This window comes from Epinephelus fuscoguttatus, linkage group LG2 (genome assembly GCF_011397635.1).
Source record: "Epinephelus fuscoguttatus linkage group LG2, E.fuscoguttatus.final_Chr_v1".
Classification (NCBI taxonomy): Eukaryota; Metazoa; Chordata; class Actinopteri; order Perciformes; family Serranidae; genus Epinephelus; species Epinephelus fuscoguttatus.
Window position 1 is genome coordinate 39,879,220 of NC_064753.1, and position 21,802 is coordinate 39,901,021.

A 21,802-nucleotide genomic window follows, 5' to 3' on the forward strand; every position below is an offset into this window, starting at 1 on the left:
GAAGATCCATCTGCTCAGTTATTTGTATTCAACAGGAACGGATATGTGAGCAAAAAATCTCAAAATCTCCTCTTCTGCTGCATTATTTGTTCATGACAATTTGTTTGGTGTGTCCCTTACTTTCCGCCAAAAGTGGCTTTAATGAAAAACAAATAACATGATCTTCAGGAATCAGCTGTGATAACAAATGTTGAAATGTTACCGGTACCAGTAAATGAAGAAAAGTGAGGGTTTACCAGCTCTTAAATCCGAAATCAACTTAAAGTTGATGCAGCATCACCCAAAGGAGCATCTGTGTACTCTTACAGGTTAAAATATAAACACATACAGACTCCACTGTGGCCACAAGCAGCAATTATGGAGTAATTGTATATGCTTTAAGTCCCCCTAATTCATTCATTCATTCATTTTCCATAACCGCTTGTCCTGTTAGGGTTCACAGGGGGGCTGGAGCCTATTCCAGCAGACACTGGGCAATAGGTGGAGTACACCCTGGACAGGTCACCAGACTATTGCAGGGCTGACACATAGAGACAGACAATCATTTTCGCTCACATTCACACCTACGGACAATTTAGAGTCACCAGTTAACCTGCATGTCTTTGGACTGTGGGAGGAAGCTGGAGTACCTGGAGGAAACCCACGCTGACACAGGGAGAACATGCAAACTCCGCACAGAAGGGCTCCTCCACCCTGGGTTCTAACCAGGAACCCTCTTGCTGTGAGGCAACAATGCTAATGTCCACTAAAATGGCTGATCTTGACTATACTGACTGGTATCTGTGCAAAGTTTGTCACTACAGAGGTGTTTTCACATTCCTCTACTGAAGGGGGCGATGTCTGTGCGCTTCCCTAAAATCTGAGATTCATGCGGGGCAAGCTAGAGTCGGTTCATCACTAATACGAAAGCCGGTCGCTGTCTAATACAGGAAACGCATATTAACAGGGGAACAAACTTGACATGGGACCAGCAAAGAAACCTGAAACCTCAGCTATGCATGGGTGAATCTCTCCAATGTCTCTTCTAACGCTAATGCTAGCCATTTTGATGCACAAGGAGCTCTGGAAAAGCGAAAAAGCAAAATCTACCACAAGCAGTGGTGCTGGGTGGGGAGCAAGACCTGATCTAGAATTTCTCAACAAGGGTGAAAGAGTCGATCTGCTTCCAGCCCCTTGTTACACTTTTTCTTTACCCTTGTGTCAGAAAACCACATTTAACAAAATATAGAGTAGTAGAATAGTAGTAGTATAGTAGAAGTATTTTTACTAGGGCTGTACCCAACTTTGAATGATGTCAGTCAAATCAGATTCAGGCGTTTAATATGATTATTCGACGATTCATTTTTTTGTTTTTTTTTTTTGCTTTTTTGCTTTTTGTTTTTTCCCTCACATAAAAAGTTTAAGTTTGAACGATGCTCAGCAGGACGTTCAGTGTGACAGTGGCATTCATCTAATGTAGGGTGCGTTCGTAAATCTAATCTGACGTTCTACACTGTTCAAAGAAACAGAGAGTACTATTTCTACATTGATTAACAAAGAGTTAAGTCAATCACACATTCACTCGACACTCCCAGACAGAGTGCCCAGAGTACGCTCTGCCACTCGGAGTAAGCATTCCCAAACGCATCCATAGTAAACAAGCTAATGCCACTAACGGTGGATTGGAGATGTGCAACAACATTTTTTGCTGACACTAGATATCCATCAAAAGCCAGAGTCTGCGTCACTACTTCTGAGCAGAAGAGAGAAGATAATGTTTAGAGTAGCATGAAATTCAGCAATCTCTGACTGACGATTCGACTCTCCTAAAATAAATGTAACAAGGGCATAAAGCGAGCAAACTCACAGGAATACTTTAATGTTAGTTTACTAACATGAGCCAATAGCCACTCAGAGTTACAGGTCCTGCCCGGCCAAGTCAGTTAGTGACAAACCCCTGAGCTGAAGTGAAGGATGCATTTTATTGCTCATGAGCTCAACTTTTCATTAGCAAGAGAATAAAAGTGCCATTTCATTTTACAATAGTTATATATACTTACTAACAACCCACATCCAGTATGTGAGCAACTGTGGTCATTAGACGAAGCTTCATTTTGTCTATATGCTTTAGATATAATGTATTTTTATTGCTTTAGTGTCATGTTTCGGGGAAGCTTAGGGCAGAACAGGCAGTGAAATCTTATTAAGAGCCCATGAACATAAAAACCAAAACTTTGATGCGCATTAATTTTTAAAACTGACAGAACTGAGCTCTGAGCTGTTTTTGGAATATTTATTTCCAGAGGACTGAATAGACGCATGAACTTGCAGTTTGCGGTTGCCAGGATCTGATTGGCTGCTGACAGTCGTTTTAGTCGTGTCCAATGTTATTTGGCTGACAGACTTGAAACTGTTCACACATCAGCTGAGCTTCCCTTGTTCAGCTGCACAGGAAATGAAGTGACTTTTGGGAAGTTGTTTATCATGTATGTTTGTGGTGTGAATGTTGGATAAGAGCAGAAGGAAAGACAAGTGCTAGAGCCAACTGACTACAGCTTGGAGCTGTGACATCAGATCTGAGAGAAGAATAACATTCAGCATTGGCCTGTGAAAGATAATGTGACCGTAGTATGACAAAAATGTTTAAGCTATAAGTCAACACAATGCTAAGTAATGATCATCGACCAAGTCCTCAAACGTTTTGGAACAACAGTCCCGTTTAATGTGGGCTGATGTATTTATTTTTACGCCCAGCATAGCCCCCAGCATGTAATCAATATGTATAGTGTGTGACAGCATTGTCTAACTCTCCGTTCAAGCTCACACAATTGCATTGATTACCGCCAACAGGCCTCTTTCCCACGAAATAATCACAATCTGTGTATTGTTCAGCTCTGTTGTGGAGGAACTCATCCATTATATACAAAACATGTATACACTGAATATTCTGTCCGGGCTCCACTTCTCTCTCTGCCTCAATTTGCATTTTGGTTTGGCTCATATTTGCTGAGGCATTTGGGAGTTCACTGGAACACAAAGTCTTATGTTAACTGTCGATGAGCAGTTAAAGTTTATACCTCCAACTAGAAGCCCTTAAACACTAAACTTGTTAAGGATTGACTCAGATTTTGTCACGGTGTTTGAACTGCTAACCCTCCAGATATAAGCTTTATTCACTCACCTCTAAGGGCAATACATATATATGTCAAACACTTCTGTTCCCACAGTCTGAAGGCAGTGAAACACTGCTCTGGTCAGCTGGAGGTGGTCTTCGTCACTCAATTTTGAAACTTTCAGAAACTGACAATCTGACAGTCACGCTCACTTTCTGCAGCAGCGAGCCAAGTGCGTGTTGGAGAAGGAAACGGGCAGAGCTCCAAACACTTTGCACATTTATTTTTTTCCCTCCAAATTCCTCACATTGCTGCTCGTGCCTCTGTGCTGGTGGTGATGGAGCCATTGTGCCTTCAGAGAAGAGGCAGGCGAGGAGAGACTGAAATTAGAATCAAAACTCCAAACAAAAGCCGAGAAAGATAAGCAGCACTTCTACTTTTCTCTACCCTTCACCTCTGCCCCACGTTTTTGAATCAGAGTTGTACAGCTGGTATTAAACACACACCAGGGAATACAGAAACCTTGGCACTACCTGCACATACAAGACATTTTCTTTTCTGTATCCTGGTGTCCTGCACTAACAACTCTCCTTACCATGTCAACCAGTTCCTCACCCCAACTACGAATCCAGTGGCTCATGAAAATTATGTAAATACAAATATCTCAAGGTTCAATTTTCTTGTTGTTTTGAAGGAGCAAATTCCTGAATATGCCAATGATACAGTTTGACTGGAGGTGACTAAACCCTTTATACGTAGAGATTCCACGATAGATCTGCAACGAAGACCTTTCATTACACCAGCTTTGCTTTTTTTTTTACAGAACCAAAAAAGGCAGGTATAATAACTGCCCCAGTGTGGGATCACTAGACAGCATGTCAGTCACTACGTTTACATGCAGCTTCAGAAAATTGAATTATTGGCTAATTCCGACTGAAACTGGACTTTTGAATGCATGTAAACAGCTTAGTCCGACTGAAACTGGACTATCCATGGCTTGACTAACACACCTAGATAATACGATTAAAAATGGAACTATTGCTGCATGTATCCACTTAGTCCGAGTCGGACTCGGCATTTTGCGCATGCACCACTTTTTCTTTCATGGGCTTTCACCGGGAAGAAGAAGGAGATGACGTAGCAGCAGTGCAGTAACTCCCGGAAAAAAAAACAAAAAAAAACCAAAAAAAAAAAACACCATGGCGACCGAGAAGCAGAAGACGTACTTCTGGATGTACGGGAAAACTACATTCATGCTCCGCCATCTTCATTCATCGTTAGCTTCCTCTTCGGGTCAACCAGAACTAGTTCAATACGCACTATATTAAAAAGGACACAGCGCCACTTAGCGAGGCGGAGTCAGACGAACTTTGTCAGAAATTCGATTTTCTCTTCTGCATGTATACTCACACAGGACGAGAAGTCCGACTTGACTGATCAGCCGAGCTATGAGCTTAGCTCGGCTACTGCGTGCATGTAAATGAACTGACTGTTCTGGAGGCAAAAGAGGCATGTGACATGTATCACAACAGCGTCAGCCTCTAGTGTGACATATAACATACGTGTTGTGCAGAGCTTTCTTAACAATAACAACGGCATAACATGGCAATAACCACACATTGTGGCTGTCGCTGTCATATGGCAGTTGATCTTATTCTCTGCTTGGGGTCTAAGAAGCTCCCAGACCTCATTGTCTCTCCAGTTTGCAATTACATTACATTTTGGATTACTGTTCTTTTTGAATTAAGCAGGATTTATACCTCTGTATCCAAACAATGCCGTACCTCCAGCATTGGCTCTGCCTAGACACGTAGCCTACACCATAGCCTACGCTATAGCCTGACATGCACCTCCCTAGAAATGTAACCACATGCTGCGATGGTCCTGTGTGTGATTTATCCTGGCTTCATATGAGTGAAGGAAATCTCAGCTTGTGGCAAGGCTAATTAATACAATGTAAAATGCCATAGGCTTGTGCTAAAAGCGTTAGCATGTTATATTTGTTTTGAAAACATGTTTCGTATAAGACAGTTGTCAGTGAACCTCGTGAGTTGTAATGGAGCCAAATTTTGTAACATTACCTTTGTTAAATGTTGCTATCGACCCTCAGGGGTCTTGTGTTGCTGGAGCCCACAGGAATGTCGCTCCATAATGTGTTTTTTCTCTGAGTGAGGATTAGAGTAAATGCCGTTCACAAAACCCAGTCAAAATTAATATATATATTAACGCTTGAAGATCCACTCATTACTAAAAGTGTATGTCTTATTATAACTAAAGTAATGGTCAAAGTTGTCATAGTAAAATTTATTTAAGGTGTGTTGATGGATTCACGTCATCAACTCATGCATTGAGTAACATTACAAGTTAACGTTCCACCTTAAAAGTCGCCGGCAGTCGGCCCGGTGAATTAAGTTATTTTTTAACTCCGACTCCAGCTGCTGTGAGAGGCAACAAAAACATCCTTTCATTATATAGTTACAGTTTACTAGTAAAACTCTGCACAGTATGAACAGTGGTTACATGAGCCTCAAAACCAGCCACAACTCAGCCCTGAGCTGAGTGACTGTCCTCTATTGACCGATCAACAGACTGCAGTGTTCACAGCTCCACCTTTTAGTACCAGATCTGTGTGCTAGGTACCCCAACAGAGGGGGGACCGAAAATGGGGATAGTACGTAATGGTTCCATTGGTACCATCCACAACTTTTCACAGTGGAAACAGAAAAACAACGTACCAAACCGAACCGTACTGCGCGGTGGAAATGGGACTATACAGAACAGCAAGGTGGAATAACAGTGCAACATTCCCACCTTGAACAGGCAGTGTAAAAGGGGTTTAAGATTGCTGTAAAGGCATTAACAGTGAACTGGTAACGCTTTAAGTCCCTCTATTTAGCATTTATAAGCCCCATACAGACATTTATTAAATGGTTTATGACACACTGCAATAAAGATGTGAGCAAATGTAATTATATTTTTAAGTGTTCATTCATTTACATTTGTCATCAGTTATAAATTCTCCCGTGAAGATATGTTTAGATTTTTATAAGTGTATTCATCTGTCTGTTTATACACCAGCCTACACTGACAGGTTTGCACAGTAGGAGTTATAGCTGTTGACAAATACATGAATAAACAGCGACATTATAATGTTTACACAGCTTATGAATGCTGAGTAGTGTTCTTAAAATGTTGCCAACAAACTCAACAGTTAATCGTAGTTCTTTAAGTGGAACAAAATCTATTAAATCAGTTAACCTTCGTGGTGAGGTGTGGGCAGATTATTATGCAGCACCAAGTGAATGGCGCAGATAAAGTGCATTTCACATATTGTAACCAGCACTTTTTTCTTACCATTACCATTAATATGAGAAATCATATTAATCTAAGACCACATACGAGATCATTTAAAGCAGAACAACCACAAAAAGCTATCAAACAAGAGAAACTAAAGACGTGTTAGCAGATTTAATCTATGTTTCAGTTTGCACAGGAGCACTTTGGGAGCACTGATAAAAACCAGCTATCACCATGTCCTTGCTGCTCCACATCCACCCACCAACCAGCGCCACCTTTGCTGTCCCCGACTTGTCAGACACTGGTTCTCTAGCGAGTTGTGACGAACTGTCATGTGCGTGACTAAACCGGCTCAATGCTGTGCTGTTGGTTGGAGAAATCACTCAGCCATTACAGCCCCTCAGTGTCTGTGAAAACAGCTTCAGGCGGGGAGGTTTGGACCAAGAGATGGAGAGAGACTGTTTTCTCTGCAGTGGGAAGCATGGTTCATGCTTCTCCCTAACCCCTTGCAAACAGCATGCCAACGCAAGTCTCAAACAGCACCTTCTCTATCCACTTGTAAATTCACCAGCTCGGCAGCACAGGAAGGGAATGTAAATTAGGTGTGACTAACAGCAAGATGGGAATTCAGGCAGTTTTTCCCCTCCTCTCTCGCTGTTCTCCCCTGGCTACTGAGAGTTTTGTACACATCCACTTTCCTGCAGTGCTCGAGGCTGTCGGCTTGGTTTCACGTACAGAATGACTTCAGCTGGAGGTGTACTAAGCTCAGGCCAGATAAGAAAAAGGAGATAGAAGGGCAGTGTTGCTCAGCTGAAGTCAGACTGAAGCCTTTAAAAAGAAACCCATTAGATTTATCATGAACAGAGAGCCCTTTCACTTCATCTTCAAAACCATCGGACCAGTCACGCTGACTGAAATATGGGAAATACAACTGCCACATGTGATTTCTCAGAAACATTTCAGCTGTATTGACTGCTGCAAGCTTTGTTAACATATGTACACTAAATTCTAAAGGATCGGACTGACGATATTTTTGTTATTGCAAACTAATCCCATGAAAAGGCCAAACTGAACAATAAGTTGATCCCACTAACAGCCAGTACAGCCTGTGTAGCCAAACCCTCACACAGATTAGTCCTCTGTGCTACAGAGCTCCATTGTTGTCCAAAACTATTAAAAACACATCAGTGAGCCACACATTGTATTCATTACAATGAACATAGACACTGTAGATTCACAAACATAGTGCCATAAATAGTCTGTAGTGCGCCTAGTGTACATGAATGCACAGTGGAAATAGTCCTCAAGGTATGCACTAATTTCTCCTGTTTGAGCAACCCTGCCAATAACTGCAGTACCCAGCAGACTGAGATATGTTTACAACTATTTCTTGGATTGCCATGAAATGTAGACATGAGCTGTTTTCTCATATGAACTCCCAACAATGCTCGGAGTTTCCCTTTCACACATGTAGCACACAACAGGAGACTGTGTCACAAGTGTTTTCACCCACGGGAACTACTCTAGTTTCGGCATGGGGTAGTGCTTGGGTAGAGCATGCAGGCGACAGGACATGACACTGATTACACACCGGTCATGTAGCCGATTCGTAATTGGGTCATCGACAACAGTTTCTTGCCGTTTCATTGAATTTGTCTGCTGGCGATTTTGGCTTTGGGGACAAACCGACAGAAGTTTCCAAATCTCATTGTCTCTCCAGTTTGACGTTTTCCTTGGCGTCATCATCTAAATCATGGGTTCCTAACTGGTGGGTCATGCGTTCATTCTGAATGGACTGTACATAACTCGCGAATGTGTCAAGTTTTTAAAAAGACAATGACAATGACATGGCCAAACACAAGTATGACACTAAATATTTTAAACACTGGACCTTGAACTAATGATGAAGGACAAATCTGGACACCATGGCTGGACCAGTTGGGAACCACTGATCTAACTGACTCTTCTTCTTCACCCCGGTATATTTGTTTTGTTCTAGTTTCGCATGATAGCAACATCACCAACACGCCCACTGTGCTGTTATTTCTCCACACAAATACCTGTCTATTCACACAGGCTCAATCGGGCATTACACAGACTTTGTACCAGGCAGCCATCAGGGTGAAGTCTGTTTAATGTTTGATCCAACTGATTCAAACATTTGAGTTCTCACATGCACCTCATATGGGTAATGTCTAGATAATTTAAGGTTTGCAATGCATGTGTTAAAGGAGCTATAGACAAACAAACATTCGTGGTGTCTGGAGGATAATTCCTAGTAACTTAAGTGATTGCCTTACCTTTGCTTTTAGCACCACCAACAGGTCAAAGTTTCTCATAACCACTGAAATAAGCTGACCTCCACTAAAATAATTGGTACAAAATTTCTTACAGTCGTTCATTGTTCCCAGATGATGAATCCTACTGACTTTTACCACATTGGCGCCTGCATAACTAATGTGTTTAGTTCTAATCATCAACTGTGAGCATGCTAACAAGCTAAACTTAAGCCCCCTTTCCACTGCACAAAAAAATGCTAACACCTGCTAACATCTAGTTTTTAAATGGAATGGGAGATGGTTCAATCGGCATTCACACCTGGGTCAAATGACTGTGCAGTAGTCACAGGTATTTGTCAGCTCTGGCTCCATTTGGCAGTGATGGAAACACCCAGGTGAATGTGTTAATTTTAGCCCCTTAAGCAGCAAGATGCAAGTATACGCCACTAAAAAATACCACCCATCTCTACCCAAGCAGCACTCAAACATCACTCTAGATTAGCCTGAATCGAGTTTGAAAGAGAGACTGGATAAGTAAGAGATATATAAAAAGAAGTAACTACTACATGCTGGTTTCTGCTGTTTACTAACGTGTTTTCTGGCCTGTCTGGGATGATGCATGTGACACACACAGAAGGCCATACTCATCTGCAGAGGTGTGTACGCAGCTTTGGTCTACTGGCAATGAGAAAAGAGTCGTTTCTTGCCCTCTTCCCTATCCTATCAATAAAGGCATAAACCACCCAAAAATAATCTTTAAAAGTGAAGCTATACAGTTATGAGCAGTTTTTAAAGATGTGTTTGTTATGAGGGAGTGGACTCTGGGTCATGGAGAGTGGAGAAAGACAGGCAAACACATCATTAGTTCAGGTTGATTTGTGGGATTTGTTGATGAACATTAAAGTAACAGCAGCTTTATATACCAGACGTCTTATATAAGTGTGTGAACTAAAGATTCATCAGTTCATATGAGCTTCCCTATAAACTGCAGATGTGTAAAAGGCACTGGTGAAATACAGTCAACGCCTCCCCATCTGTTCCTCGACACCATCTTTGAATTCAAACCATTAAATCCTGCCGTTTAGTTTCAGATTGTTAAAGCTTTTTCACTCTCAACTTCTTTTTTTACTCGGCAGGCAGTATACTTGTGATAGACTCTGAATTGGTTATTGAGGGAGCCCAGTGGGAATCAATGTAGCAGATACTGTAGAAGGTGTTACATTCAATCCCAGAGCTGCTGCTGCTGCTGCTCCACTTTTAACTTTCCCCTCTTTTCTGTGTCATCATTTGTAGGCATGAAGTAATTTCCTCGTGTCAAAGTGTGTCATCAGAGGCTGCATCAACATGTGGTTTAAGTGTATATGCATAGCTGTTCTAGGTTTATTATCCAGGTGCAGTGGGACCGCCGTGTAATAAAAAGACAGAATACAAAATTCAGTCTTTTTATTCTTCGGTGCGTAGGCAGTTACTCTCGTAGAAAGAGAAACAGCAACCACCCAATTATTCTTGTGATTATTACTGCAAGGAAGCTGATGGGCCTGCATGTTATTGATGTCAGGGAGGATGTCAATGGACCTCTATTTCAGCCTAATAAATACTCTTTGCACTACTGCCCCTGGCTTTTCAAGGGATTATGTGAGTGCGCTTTCCATCAGCGATGAGCTGTAGTCTCCCATTATGTGTAATGGGAATAGTATGCATGCAGTCATATTTGTGAGTATGTAAGCCGAGTATCCAAGTGGACTGTATGTATGAGCATCTGTGTGGCGGAGTGTGTGTTCAGGAGTGTGTTTTACGGCCACGATGATGGAGAGCCAGCCCTCTGCAGACAACCTGTGCTTATTTTATGGCCTCCTCCCCAGCTGCAGCATGTGGGCAATAAACCTTTCTCCAGCAATCTCCAAACAGTGCAGCAATCAATGGGAAATTATCTCAGCCAATCGATGGGCCAGCCTTTCTATTTCTCCCTCTCTCTACCTCTCCTGCTGTCCTATCTGTATCCCTTTCTCCTGCCGCCCCTCCTGCTCTCCCTCTCCTCATCCCTTCTGTCTCATTTTTGCTGTCTCTCTGTTTTTTCCACCCACTCCTTCACTCTCCTCCACCTCCCCCCACTAATTCTTGCGTTCCCTCCAGCTCTCTCGGCTCCGCAGCACCTACTCTGAAATGCGACAGCTCAGCAGCTCCAGAGCCATTAACAAAAGTCGCCTTCACCCAAGGAATATGTACCATTGCTGGATTGACTTTCCTGGCGAATATAATGAGTCTGACTCATTCATACAACCACAGAATTATCCCTCTGACTGACATGACAATGACGCCCACGTATGCCGTGTTGTTGTTGTCCTTGGTCGTTTGTGGCCAGCTGCACAAAACCTCATTATTTCTCCATGTTTCACTTAAAGATATGTTTTAATGAATTCAGGAAATTTGCCTAAAGGACACTTTTCAAACTGTTTCCCCGCATTGGAAAAAAACACTAAGTGATTTCCAACATTCAGTCCTCTAACCGGCGTTAAATACTCTTAAGTTGCTATGGTTACAGAGCTGACAAGACAATTAACTGTTACTTTGGCTTTATACAGACACACACCAACACAGAGGAAGCAGACTAACTACAGTGATTAACCCTAACCCTTTCTAAAGATAGATATCAGAGTCAGCTTTTTGGCCAAGTATGTTTATAGATACAATAAATTTGACTCCAGTTCTTTTGTTGCTCTCAATGTACGTACACAGAAGGGTAAGAACCAGGCGGCAGAGCTAAAAATTAAGCCAACACAGAGGTGCCAAAATCTGCAGTTCTTTGAATGACCACTTGAGGCTGGCTCCAGAAGAGAGTCAATACCCATAGACTCCCATGTTAAAATGCCCAACTTAACAGCAGAAGTAAACATGTTTACAGCCTGGTACAAAAACAGTTTTGGTGTCTACAGCTAATTTCTGCATTCATGACAACTCTACAGGGTGATTTTTTATAACTCACCAGTTTATGTTTTATTAAGGCTTGAAGTTACGCAAAATTGAAAGGGGGGCCACTTTAAGTGACCAGCTGTCTGACGATAGTGTTCTGGGCTTCCCAGTCAGATCCACTCCTCACTCCTCCACAGTGCCAGCCTCTCGCCCAACCATTGTCACTTCTCGCTCCACAAAAACAAGATGGCGACGGTCAAAATGCAGCACTAGAGGCTTCAAACAGGAGTCCACAAACCAATGGGTGACATCACAGTAGCTACATCTATTATTTTTACAGTCTGTGGTAACAACAGACAACAAAGCTAGACTACATAAAAAACAAAAACAATTGAATTATTATATATTTTTATATTTTATATTGATTACTTTTCTGTTTTAACCACGCACTTGGTTAATAGGCCGTTTACACCAAGAGCAAAAGCTGAAACAATAACGATAACGGTAACCTCTCTGCCGCTAGGCAGCTGCCTCCATCTCTCTCAGACTTACCCTGGGTCTAGGTCCGCAGCTGGCTGCACCCGTTACGGACATCTTCACTGAGTAGATGAGGCGCCTTACAGTATGGAGGGATCTCTGACTGATGGTTCGAATCTCTTCTGATTGGCAGTGAATGTTTGTATCGTTTATCAAATCAACCTAAAAGTGATCCCGGCGCTAATGTTTTCTACTGTTGTTGTTGTTATAGTTTTGGTGTAGACTCCACCACCCATTTCAGTTAAAACAATTTTTTTTTTTAAAATATATTAATAATTATTGTTAAAGTTTTTACTCTTGGTGTGAGCGCTCCTTTACTTTTACACTATCCATTCCTCAGATTTGATACTGCACATACATGTGTACATGCAACCCCATCTAAACTGATCTGTACTCTAAATAAATAGAAATATGCACCGTATTGTTATCTTAGACTTGTTATATTTGCACTTTTCCCACTTTGTATTGTAACTGCACTGCAAATTTCCTCAGGATAAAGTTTTATCTTATCTTACATTACACGTCAAAGGAGTTGTTTATAGAGTATTATCACACAGTAATAACTTGACTGCAGTTTTCCTCAGCTCCACGGAGCTTTGTAAAGTTTTTCATTTGTTTTTGTTTTTTGGGCCTTAACTGTTTTGGTTCTCTCTCCCTGCTCTCATAGCCCAGTTTCAGCCACAGCAGTCAGCTGTTTTCAGTGAAAAGACTCTAAAAACCGACTGTAAGCCACCTGCCCAGCTCTTAATAGCAAACAGATACAGTTAGTGACTAGCTGGTGAACATAGTGGAGTGTTTAGCAGCCAGATATTTCCCTCAGGAGTTGAGAACAAAAACAAGAGTGAATATTAGACTTACATCTGTCAGGTGGTGATGACTTTGAATACATTGCTCCACATGTGCTGGATGTGTAAATAGGCAACTGTTAAACAACTTCATCAAGTGATAATATGTCAGTGTTGTATTGTCAGTTTGATGGGCTGCTCCCAGGTGGGCCAAAAATGAATAAATGGATGTTTCCATAGCAGAGCACTTCAGATAATATCTGCAATTAAAGTGTCAAATAAGGAAACATGCATTTTCTTTATTTAATTGGTGGTATGAGTTACTCATTGCTACTGACATCAGTGCATTTTATTGCACCTCTTCAGCCAGCCAGTGGCATGAGTGAGGTTGTAAAGTCAAATCAAGTATTGTAGATACATTAAAGAGTTTGTCTTTTGTCATGAATGGTTGAAACATTTTATTTAGTATAGACCGAATCACTGTGGCATAGTGCTGACACTTCTGGGTAGTCAACTGCCAATTGATTTGAATTGCAGAGACTTGTTTAGACAGAAACTTGTTTATTTCTGTTACCATTTTCAGTCGTAACTGTGATCTTTAGAGATATACAGGGTGCTTTCACACCTGCCCTGTTTGGTTCTGTTCAATCGAACTCAAGTTGGTTTCCCCCCTAAGTGGTTCGTTTGGGCAGGTGTGAACACAGCAATCACACTCAGGTGCGCACCAAAACAACCGGACTGAGACCTTCTTGAAGAGGTGGTCTCGGTCCGGTTACAAACGAACTCTGGTGCGGTTCGTTTATGGTGAGAACGTGTTCCGACCTGGATCTGAACCAACTGCAGTCACATGACACATTGTTTGGGTTAAACATGAGCATGTTACAGTCCTGGAGGATTATTAATGTGCACCTCCTCCTGTACTGCCTTAATATGCACATTCAGCACATCCAATGCATCAAAACATTGTTTTCTAGTTGGAGCCGTGCCTCGTTTTCAAAATTGACAAAATTAGTCCCTGATTCAGACCAAAGCAAGACAACTCTAGGTCTGAAAGCACCCTTACAGTTTCTGAGTTGTTCATAGGAGAACCAGGAGCGCTAAAATGCTAACTCATTTCAAAATATATGTTGAGCAAAAATTAACTTTTTGCATGGTGCTTTTTTATTTCAGTCTCTCAAGGTGTTGTTGAAGTTAAAGAATCTTTCATTATGCTCTTCTGCACATGGCTAAATGAGTAACTAACACAGTGCAACTGCTAAATGTTTTCCATGAGTACTTGCTTTGACCTATTTCATCAGCTTGTATTCATATATCCACATACACATTTAACAGAAATGTCATGACAAGAAAAACTGCCTCAGCCAATTTTCCACTCAAGCTCTCACTCGCACAGCACCCAAAAAGAATCAGGAATGATGCATATCTGTTTATTTATCATTAAGGCAATCTTGGATAACCATTTGGCAGCAATCACCCAAAAAATTCCAGAGGTGTTTCCATGCCTAAGCAGCACTCGCTCCTGGCAGAACAGACAAACACTGACAGCCATTCAGACAGGCTTGGAAATGGTGAGCAAACAGCACTTCTCCTAAACACCTTGTTTATGCTGCTACTACCCACAGAGTTCAGCCATAACGTGACAACATGAAAAGAAAGCACAAGTGACAACCACCACCCCTGCCTGTCACACTTGTATCATTTTTTCCCCCTGCCTCAGCCATGGGGAAAAACAGCCAGCTAATGCCGCGGTTTGACAAGCAGGAGGCTTGTGTTTGGCAGAGAGACACAGGGTTATTATTTGCCTTGCAGTTAAGGATGGGGTCAGCGCAGGTTATCAAAACCCAGCTGAGGTTGTTCTGCACAGAAAAGGACAAAGCAGCAGACCATAGTTCCTGAGAAGGAGCTGTAATGGAAGAATTTGAGATGCAATTGATATTGTAAACGCTGTATTGAGTGGGAAAAGTGTCAGTTACAGTATATCAGGAGGTCAGGTCCGGTCAGTGTCTGCAGGGGTTTTGTTTACACACCATAGCTACAAGCATTTATATAAATAGCAACTTAATAAAATCCCTCTTTAAGATTCTCAGCTGTTTTTATCTTTGTAAACATTTTCATTGGAGCTTTGCAAGAATCCGTGAGCTATAAATTATAACCATGGAGATTCTAACAACAATGGAGGCTACTGTTTTATCACTTGGAAATGACAGTCTGCTAATCAGCAAGTCTGTGCAGGTGCTGCTCGCTGGCTCAGCTACAAAATCAAAACAAAGAGATTAATGAAAGAATCCTTGACTGTTAACATTCTTGGCAGAACAAGAAACATGCACAGACATTAACATTCCTTGGATGCATCAGGGGAGTCCACTGAGAAATTACGTTTATTAGTTACTACTGATAGCACTTTCCTTTGTTTTTGATCATTCTGTTTACACCTGGTACAATTCATATTTGTACTGGAGTTCAGGCTGTTGTTGCAGAAGCTTTCAAAAGTTGGTTGATAAAGGTATCCCACAAGGATCAATTATAGGCCCCCTAATATTTACTGTATACATTCATAACATTTATTTTTCAGCTGAACATTGCAGTGTCCATTTCTATGCCGATGATACCATCTTGTATGTCGTAAAAGACGTGGCAGGTTGCGTCTGAGGTTGCTAGGCAACCTTAACAAGCATCATATAGCCTATTTATCTGATATCCCGAGTGCAGAGCTGATCTTCTTCCAGATGCTGTTAGTAAGTGTGTAGGCCTATCGTCTGTGGGACAGATGTAAAGCTCTGGGTAGCCCTGCACTAACATGATCAACTTTTCCGTATTTATCAGACTGAATATTTACAGAAGAAGGGAGATATCTGTCAGCTGTGATTGGTTTGTAACGTGACTCCTGTCTGACTGCTGAGCATGGCCACTTCCTGTGTCTGTCCTTTCAAATTAAATTCCCACATGGTCCAGTCATATAGGTTTTGATTGATTTCAACAAGGCGCAGCTCCTGATAGAGTTTCACATTTGTTTGTTTTTTCTGCGACTAAGCGACCAATGAAATCTTACTGACTAATGACCTTTCTGGTCAAGTAACGTTTGGTCGACTATTGGGGGGCAGCCCTACTAAATTGTGTTGTTGTGTTGTCGTACGTACACAGTTTATATAACACTTAAATACATTACAGGGTGCATTTACTTGTAGCTCAGTGTAATTCTGTTTTTTTCAGCCACGACCATCAGACCTATCATTCGCTGTGTTGTTTGGTCGGCCAGTCCACAACTTTTCCCGCCCGCAGCCACAGTTTTAACCATATGAGGCCGAAATTTGGCATGGAGGTCAAGTGGGGGTGTGTGTGTATGTGTTCATGCCAGTTGGCTAAAATGGGTTGTAGTAATGGGAATGGCTTATCACAAAAAGGCACATAACTTCCAGATGGATTCATGGATTTGCACAAGATTTTGTGGAAAGATTGGTCACGAGCCAAAGGACAGCCGATTAACTGTTCATGCCAACTGGCAGAAATGGCGACGGCATGGCAACGGCATGTATGTGGTCGCAGCTACTGCGAATTTGAGCTTGTATTTAATTAACAGTATATAATGTCATCATTTGTATGTGCGGTCTTGGTCAGCATTGGGTTATACTGAATGTACATCTATATAACAGATTTAAGACATGTTATTGTGCTGCCAACAAAAGCTGTGGTCTAATTGCTCTTTGCAGTGGAATAAAGGATCTCATTGGCCTTTTACCTCATCTCTCCTGTCTCTCTCTCTCTCTCTCTGTCTCTCTCTGCCGTTGTCTATCCAAGGCTGCCTCTAATCAGCAGGCCTTGAGCTCTCAGAAAGGTCACTGTCCCTTTGATGGTGTTTTGATTCATCCCTTCCTCTTTTCTCCCCTCCCACCCTTCCCGTTCACCCCCCTTTCTGTCACAGGGAAGCTGGAGAGTCACTACCACCAGGGTGCCAAGAAGGGGCTGGTCCCGTCAGCTGCAGAGTGACGTTAGGAGGAGACGCTGAGGAGGAAAAACAGGCTAATCTCACGGGAACATGGCACACAATGTTTTCCAAAAAACAGCTTCTCTCTCCACTGGGTTGTCCTGACATTTTATCAGGAGTTATCAACGCTGGCATATTACCAGTATCAGCTCTGCCCTTGTTTATAATCAGTTGCATTTGCATTTCACATCAGGAACACTGATTAAATGTGTGCAGTACATGCACATATAATTAACATTTTGACAAATTTCTACATTCAGCTTTGTTTCTATTTGATTGTTTGAGGAAGTAAAAAACAGATCATTAAGTTTCATTTTGTGCTTCTTGTTTTTCCAATTAAAATTTGATCTGTCAAAATGAAAAAAGCCTTGTACGTTATTAAATACGCATGGCATCTATTAGAAAATGTTCTGCTGTCGTGCTGGTTTCTTGGAGCACAAGAGATAAACTAGATTTTGCTTAATTTTGTTTTAATTTGCTCATGAGACAAAAATATTTCAGCTCCAGAGAAACACTGTCCCTCTCTCCTTCTCACCAGAGGCAGGCCTGTCGTCACCCTTTTCACACCTCAAGCCACATTTAAAACAACAATAGCACCACGTTAAAAAACAAAGCCCTCTCATTCATTTCAATGAGACCATTTCATTGCTGCAGCAGGGGGGGGATGACGCAGAGGACTCCAGCACAAACAATGCAGGGTTGTCAAGCAAAAATGTTGATCCTGGCTCATCAGTGTAATCCAACGTCACCCGGCAACACACTGTTTAGACTAATCAAATACATGCATGTGCACATTCCATACCCTGTAGTGTGTTAAGTTAAGCATTGTGCTAATTCTCTTGTTTAGCAGGAGGAGAAAATTATTGCTGGCATGCTAACTTTTCAGAGTAGTAAATTCCTGCCTCAAAGGAGTTTAAACCACCGTCTAATGAGCCCTCAGACTCGTGGAGTTATTATTCCACCTGGACTTCTAGGGTGGCGTTTCATCTACCCTCCTGTACCTGCAGCCTCACGCCCACACTGAGCAAAGTCTTAGGTTCTTTGGATGTGAACGGTTTTCTTCCTTTGAATCTCTTGTGCATGTCATTTGAATCCAGCTCTGGACTGACAGACTCTGCCACTGACAAGACAAAGATAGTTAGAAGCTAGAGCTGAACTATAGGCTACAGATCACAATGTAAAAGTGAACCACCACATCACTGCTGATCGCCACAGAAGACAATGAACATAAAGGGAAACTTTGCTGATACTGAACCAGCTGTGTGGCATCACAGTGTGTGCAGATGAACGGTGTTTGGCTTCGCCCTGTGGTGCTGCCAGCACCTGGACCTCAGCGCCAGGATAGCAAGGGGTCTCCGGGGGAAGTCAAACAGCGTTCATCTTCACACACTGCGATGACACACAGCTGGTTGAATATCAGCAAAGTCTCCCTGCTTCCCTTCACTGGTTCCTGTACAGCAGGGTCGGTCTTTGTTTCACTGTTATAATCATCAAAAAGCAAAAGCAGCATGTGTATACATTCAGTAGGCTATATCTTCAGTAGCTAGCTAGCTAACCCTACACTTTTCAGGGTTTGATTTTGGTTTTGGAACAGGGAAGAAACGTATGTCTTTTTCCAACATCTCCAGGTAACGAGTATCATTAATACACGACGTGCCCCAGGCACAACATTTAGCTCCAAATCCACAAAACCAGCCTGAAAATAAAGGAAAACTGAAATGACTGCATTAGAGTCAATGGAGCACAGCCGTGTTGTTGTCAGCCGAATGCTACGTTATGATTGGCCAGTCTGCATCCAGGGGCAGGACTTAGCGAAGGGTCAATGTCATTTCATTGCGCAATCTTGTATAATGAAATTGTAAGTCCTTGAAACGGGTTTAATATGATGAAAATCTTGTTGCCATGTTGTGGGCAAAACTTTATTTCTCTGTAAATATTATTAGTGGCAACTTTCTGCCCTCTTCGCTATTAATCCCACTTATTAATCACAAAGATGCTTCGACATGATCGTACATCACAAGTGTTGTATTAACTTAAATTACTGTATTAAGATCAGAAATCCTGCAGGATTACTCCAAATATTTTGCACTACTGAATCATCAGTATAAAAGCACTTTAGCGCTCACTCTTCAGTGCTGTTAAAACACAAACAATCAGACTTTAACAAAACTACACTCAAGTATTGAATGAGATATTAACTCATGAATAGTAGTTAGGAATTACTCATAAGACATGAGTTAAGCCTGTGTTTAAAAAGGGTTATCAGATCCATGGCAGGCATGTTCGTCATGCCAGCATCCTCACTTCCTTTAAAAACAAAGGAAGATGCCAAATCTTGAGTAAGATGTCAGTCTCTGCAGGAACACGCTCAGACTGCGACCTCTGAAATCATTTATTTAGACTTCTTTAAGGTCTTGTGTGCTTATATTTAAGTACACACAGACTCCCAACGTCTTTATTATGAAGTCTTTCCTGTGGCTCCAGTGCTGTTGTGACAGGCTCTGATTGATATTCAGCCGCTGTAATGTAATTTTGTATTTCAACATTTTACCTGGTCTTGCGTTGCTGTGTGTTTATTTCCTTCCAAATGTGTTGAGTGGCTCTTTGACTAAGCTGTTTCTTGCCCGAGGGCGTATTTCACCACGGTTTGAAAAGCATAGCATGAATCACCAGCACACACACCCATCCCGAGCTGTTATGTTTTTGCCTGTGCCTGGCATTGTAATTCGCTGTTGATTAGCTTAGATTTACTCTTGTTTGAGTTGCAGATTAGCTACAACTCTCTGCTCCACTCCATTCAGCATGAGAACACATAATTGCACCAGCCCTCCCAGTAATCTCCCACCCAGAGAATGTAAGAGGTCTCCTTTGTGAAGTTTGTCCATAGAAGGTGGGTTTCTCTTCAGAGAGGCTGCTTAAGAATTTACTAAATTCAGCCCCCAGTGAATCAACGATGACAGCTACTTGCCCTGTGGGTGGCCTCTTCCTCTGTCTTCCACATCAGGGGCATTTCTCCGGATGAGAACAGACATCCCAAGTTCACATAAACACGGGCTCTGTGCCGTCATGCTGAACAATTAAGCACATGCAGTTTTTACTAAGCCTCTTTAGATAAACCGCAAGATCATGTGCTGTTGGTTTTTCATGCACAAAAGATGTGATGTACTTGTGTGGAATAAAATGCTGAAGGTGATCCATTTCAGTATGGAAACAGTCATCTTGTCTGGGCTGCAATTCATATAAAAGTAATACCTCTCCTTAATTGTTTATGACCCAGAAGTGTGTGGTGATGTATTTACATACAGAGACGCTGCCTCTGCCTGGAGTTTCTTATTTTCTTCTTTTTTCTACCACAATTAGCGTGTCCTGGTTTTTAAATGTGGATATAATCCTTAAAAATAGGTGATAGACTGCTTTCCCATTGCTAATAAACGCAGATGAGTACATCTGTTTGTTATTTTTCTGGTGCGTCTCATTCAAACTCAGGGATGGGCCAGAAAACAGGTTAGCAAACAACAGAAAGAAGCATGGAAGACAGTGAGAATGTTATGGCAGTGACTTCTTTTTGAACAATGTTTGAGTGCTGCTAGGATGGATTCAAAATCCAGATGCTGGCGTTAGTGGGTTTATTGTCCAGTGGGAAGGGTTTTGGGGTTGTTGTTTTTTGCAAGATTTGGGACGTTCTTGGCCACAGAGCTGAAGTTAGGTCAGGTGGTGGACTGTATCCAAGAGGAAGTTCTGAATATCATGAAGACGATGCCAAAAAAAGGCAACTGTCGTGAGGCAAAATGCCATGAAGACAAAGCTTGTTCCAAACAGGAAATATTGCATTGGCTTTCACTTTTACTGGTGATACTGTTTACGAACAGTCACCAACAATCACTGCTTGGTAAACCTTTAAATATGAAACTACAGCCAGGAGCCAGTTAGACTGGCTTAGCATAAAGACTGGAAAGAGGGAAACAGCTAGCCTGTGTCTGTCCAAAGATAACAAAATCCATCTACAAGCACCTCTAAAGCTCACTGATTAAAGTGCTACATGTCATTCATTTTATCCACACAAAAACTTAAGTGTAAAAACTACAATTCGTGTGATGGTGTGCTGGACTAGCCTTTGTTCAAGCACCGTAACTTCGTGGAGTCTCTGCTGGTTAACTAGAAATTGCTCAGGGCTAAGAAATAGTGCCGTACAGAAGCCCCTGTAAAACTGGAAATGTTGTTTTTCAACCTGTTTTCATTCCCAGGTCATCAAATACCGATGCTCTGTCACATTCCTTGGTGTCTTGTAGCGACAAACGGGGCAACCTTTAGTGTATTTATATGAGCACAGCTGATACACATTAACACATGGGTAATGTTATGAAACGGTCGTGGTTAGGTTTAGGTAACAGACCTACTTGGTTAGGTTAAAAAAAGATCATGTGTTGGCTTAAAATAAGATTGTTACATAACAAAACATGAGGTAAAAATGTCTCGAGTGACGTATGACGAGCGTATGACGACTACGTGAATTGCGTAATGTTACAATTAAAACATTGACTTTTGGTTTCACGTAGGATGCAGCACATAAGTAACGAAACCTTATGTTGAAACAATATTGACTTTTGCTAAGTGCTGTATCGTAGGCAACTGGACTTTCTTGAGTTTCTTGAAGATGTTTTACCTCTCATCCAAGAGGCTTCCTCAGTTCAACTGAAGACGTTCAAGAACTGAAGAAACCTCTTGGATGAGAGGTAAAACGTTTTCAAGACACTCAAGAAAGTCCAGTTACCTACAATATAGCACTTAGGATTACCATGACCTGGATGACTGAAGATCTTCACCGTATTGTAGAAAACAGGTGTCGCACACTCTGGCTCCATATGCATCTCCTTTATTTTGATGATGTTTCGGCTTTGGGCCTTCTTCAAGATCAGCAAT

General features: G+C 41.8%; 1 protein-coding gene across 1 annotated transcript in view; it reads left to right on the forward strand.

Moving 5' to 3' along the window:
- Positions 1-17,185, forward strand: part of trip4 (thyroid hormone receptor interactor 4) — a 121,550-nt gene extending 104,365 nt beyond the window's left edge. The window contains exon 13 of the mRNA XM_049597643.1: positions 16,820-17,185. Coding sequence (XP_049453600.1) covers positions 16,820-16,884 — 65 coding nt within the window. The 3' untranslated portion in view covers positions 16,885-17,185. The remainder of the gene's footprint in view (positions 1-16,819) is intronic.
- Positions 17,186-21,802: the final 4,617 nt, after the last annotated feature.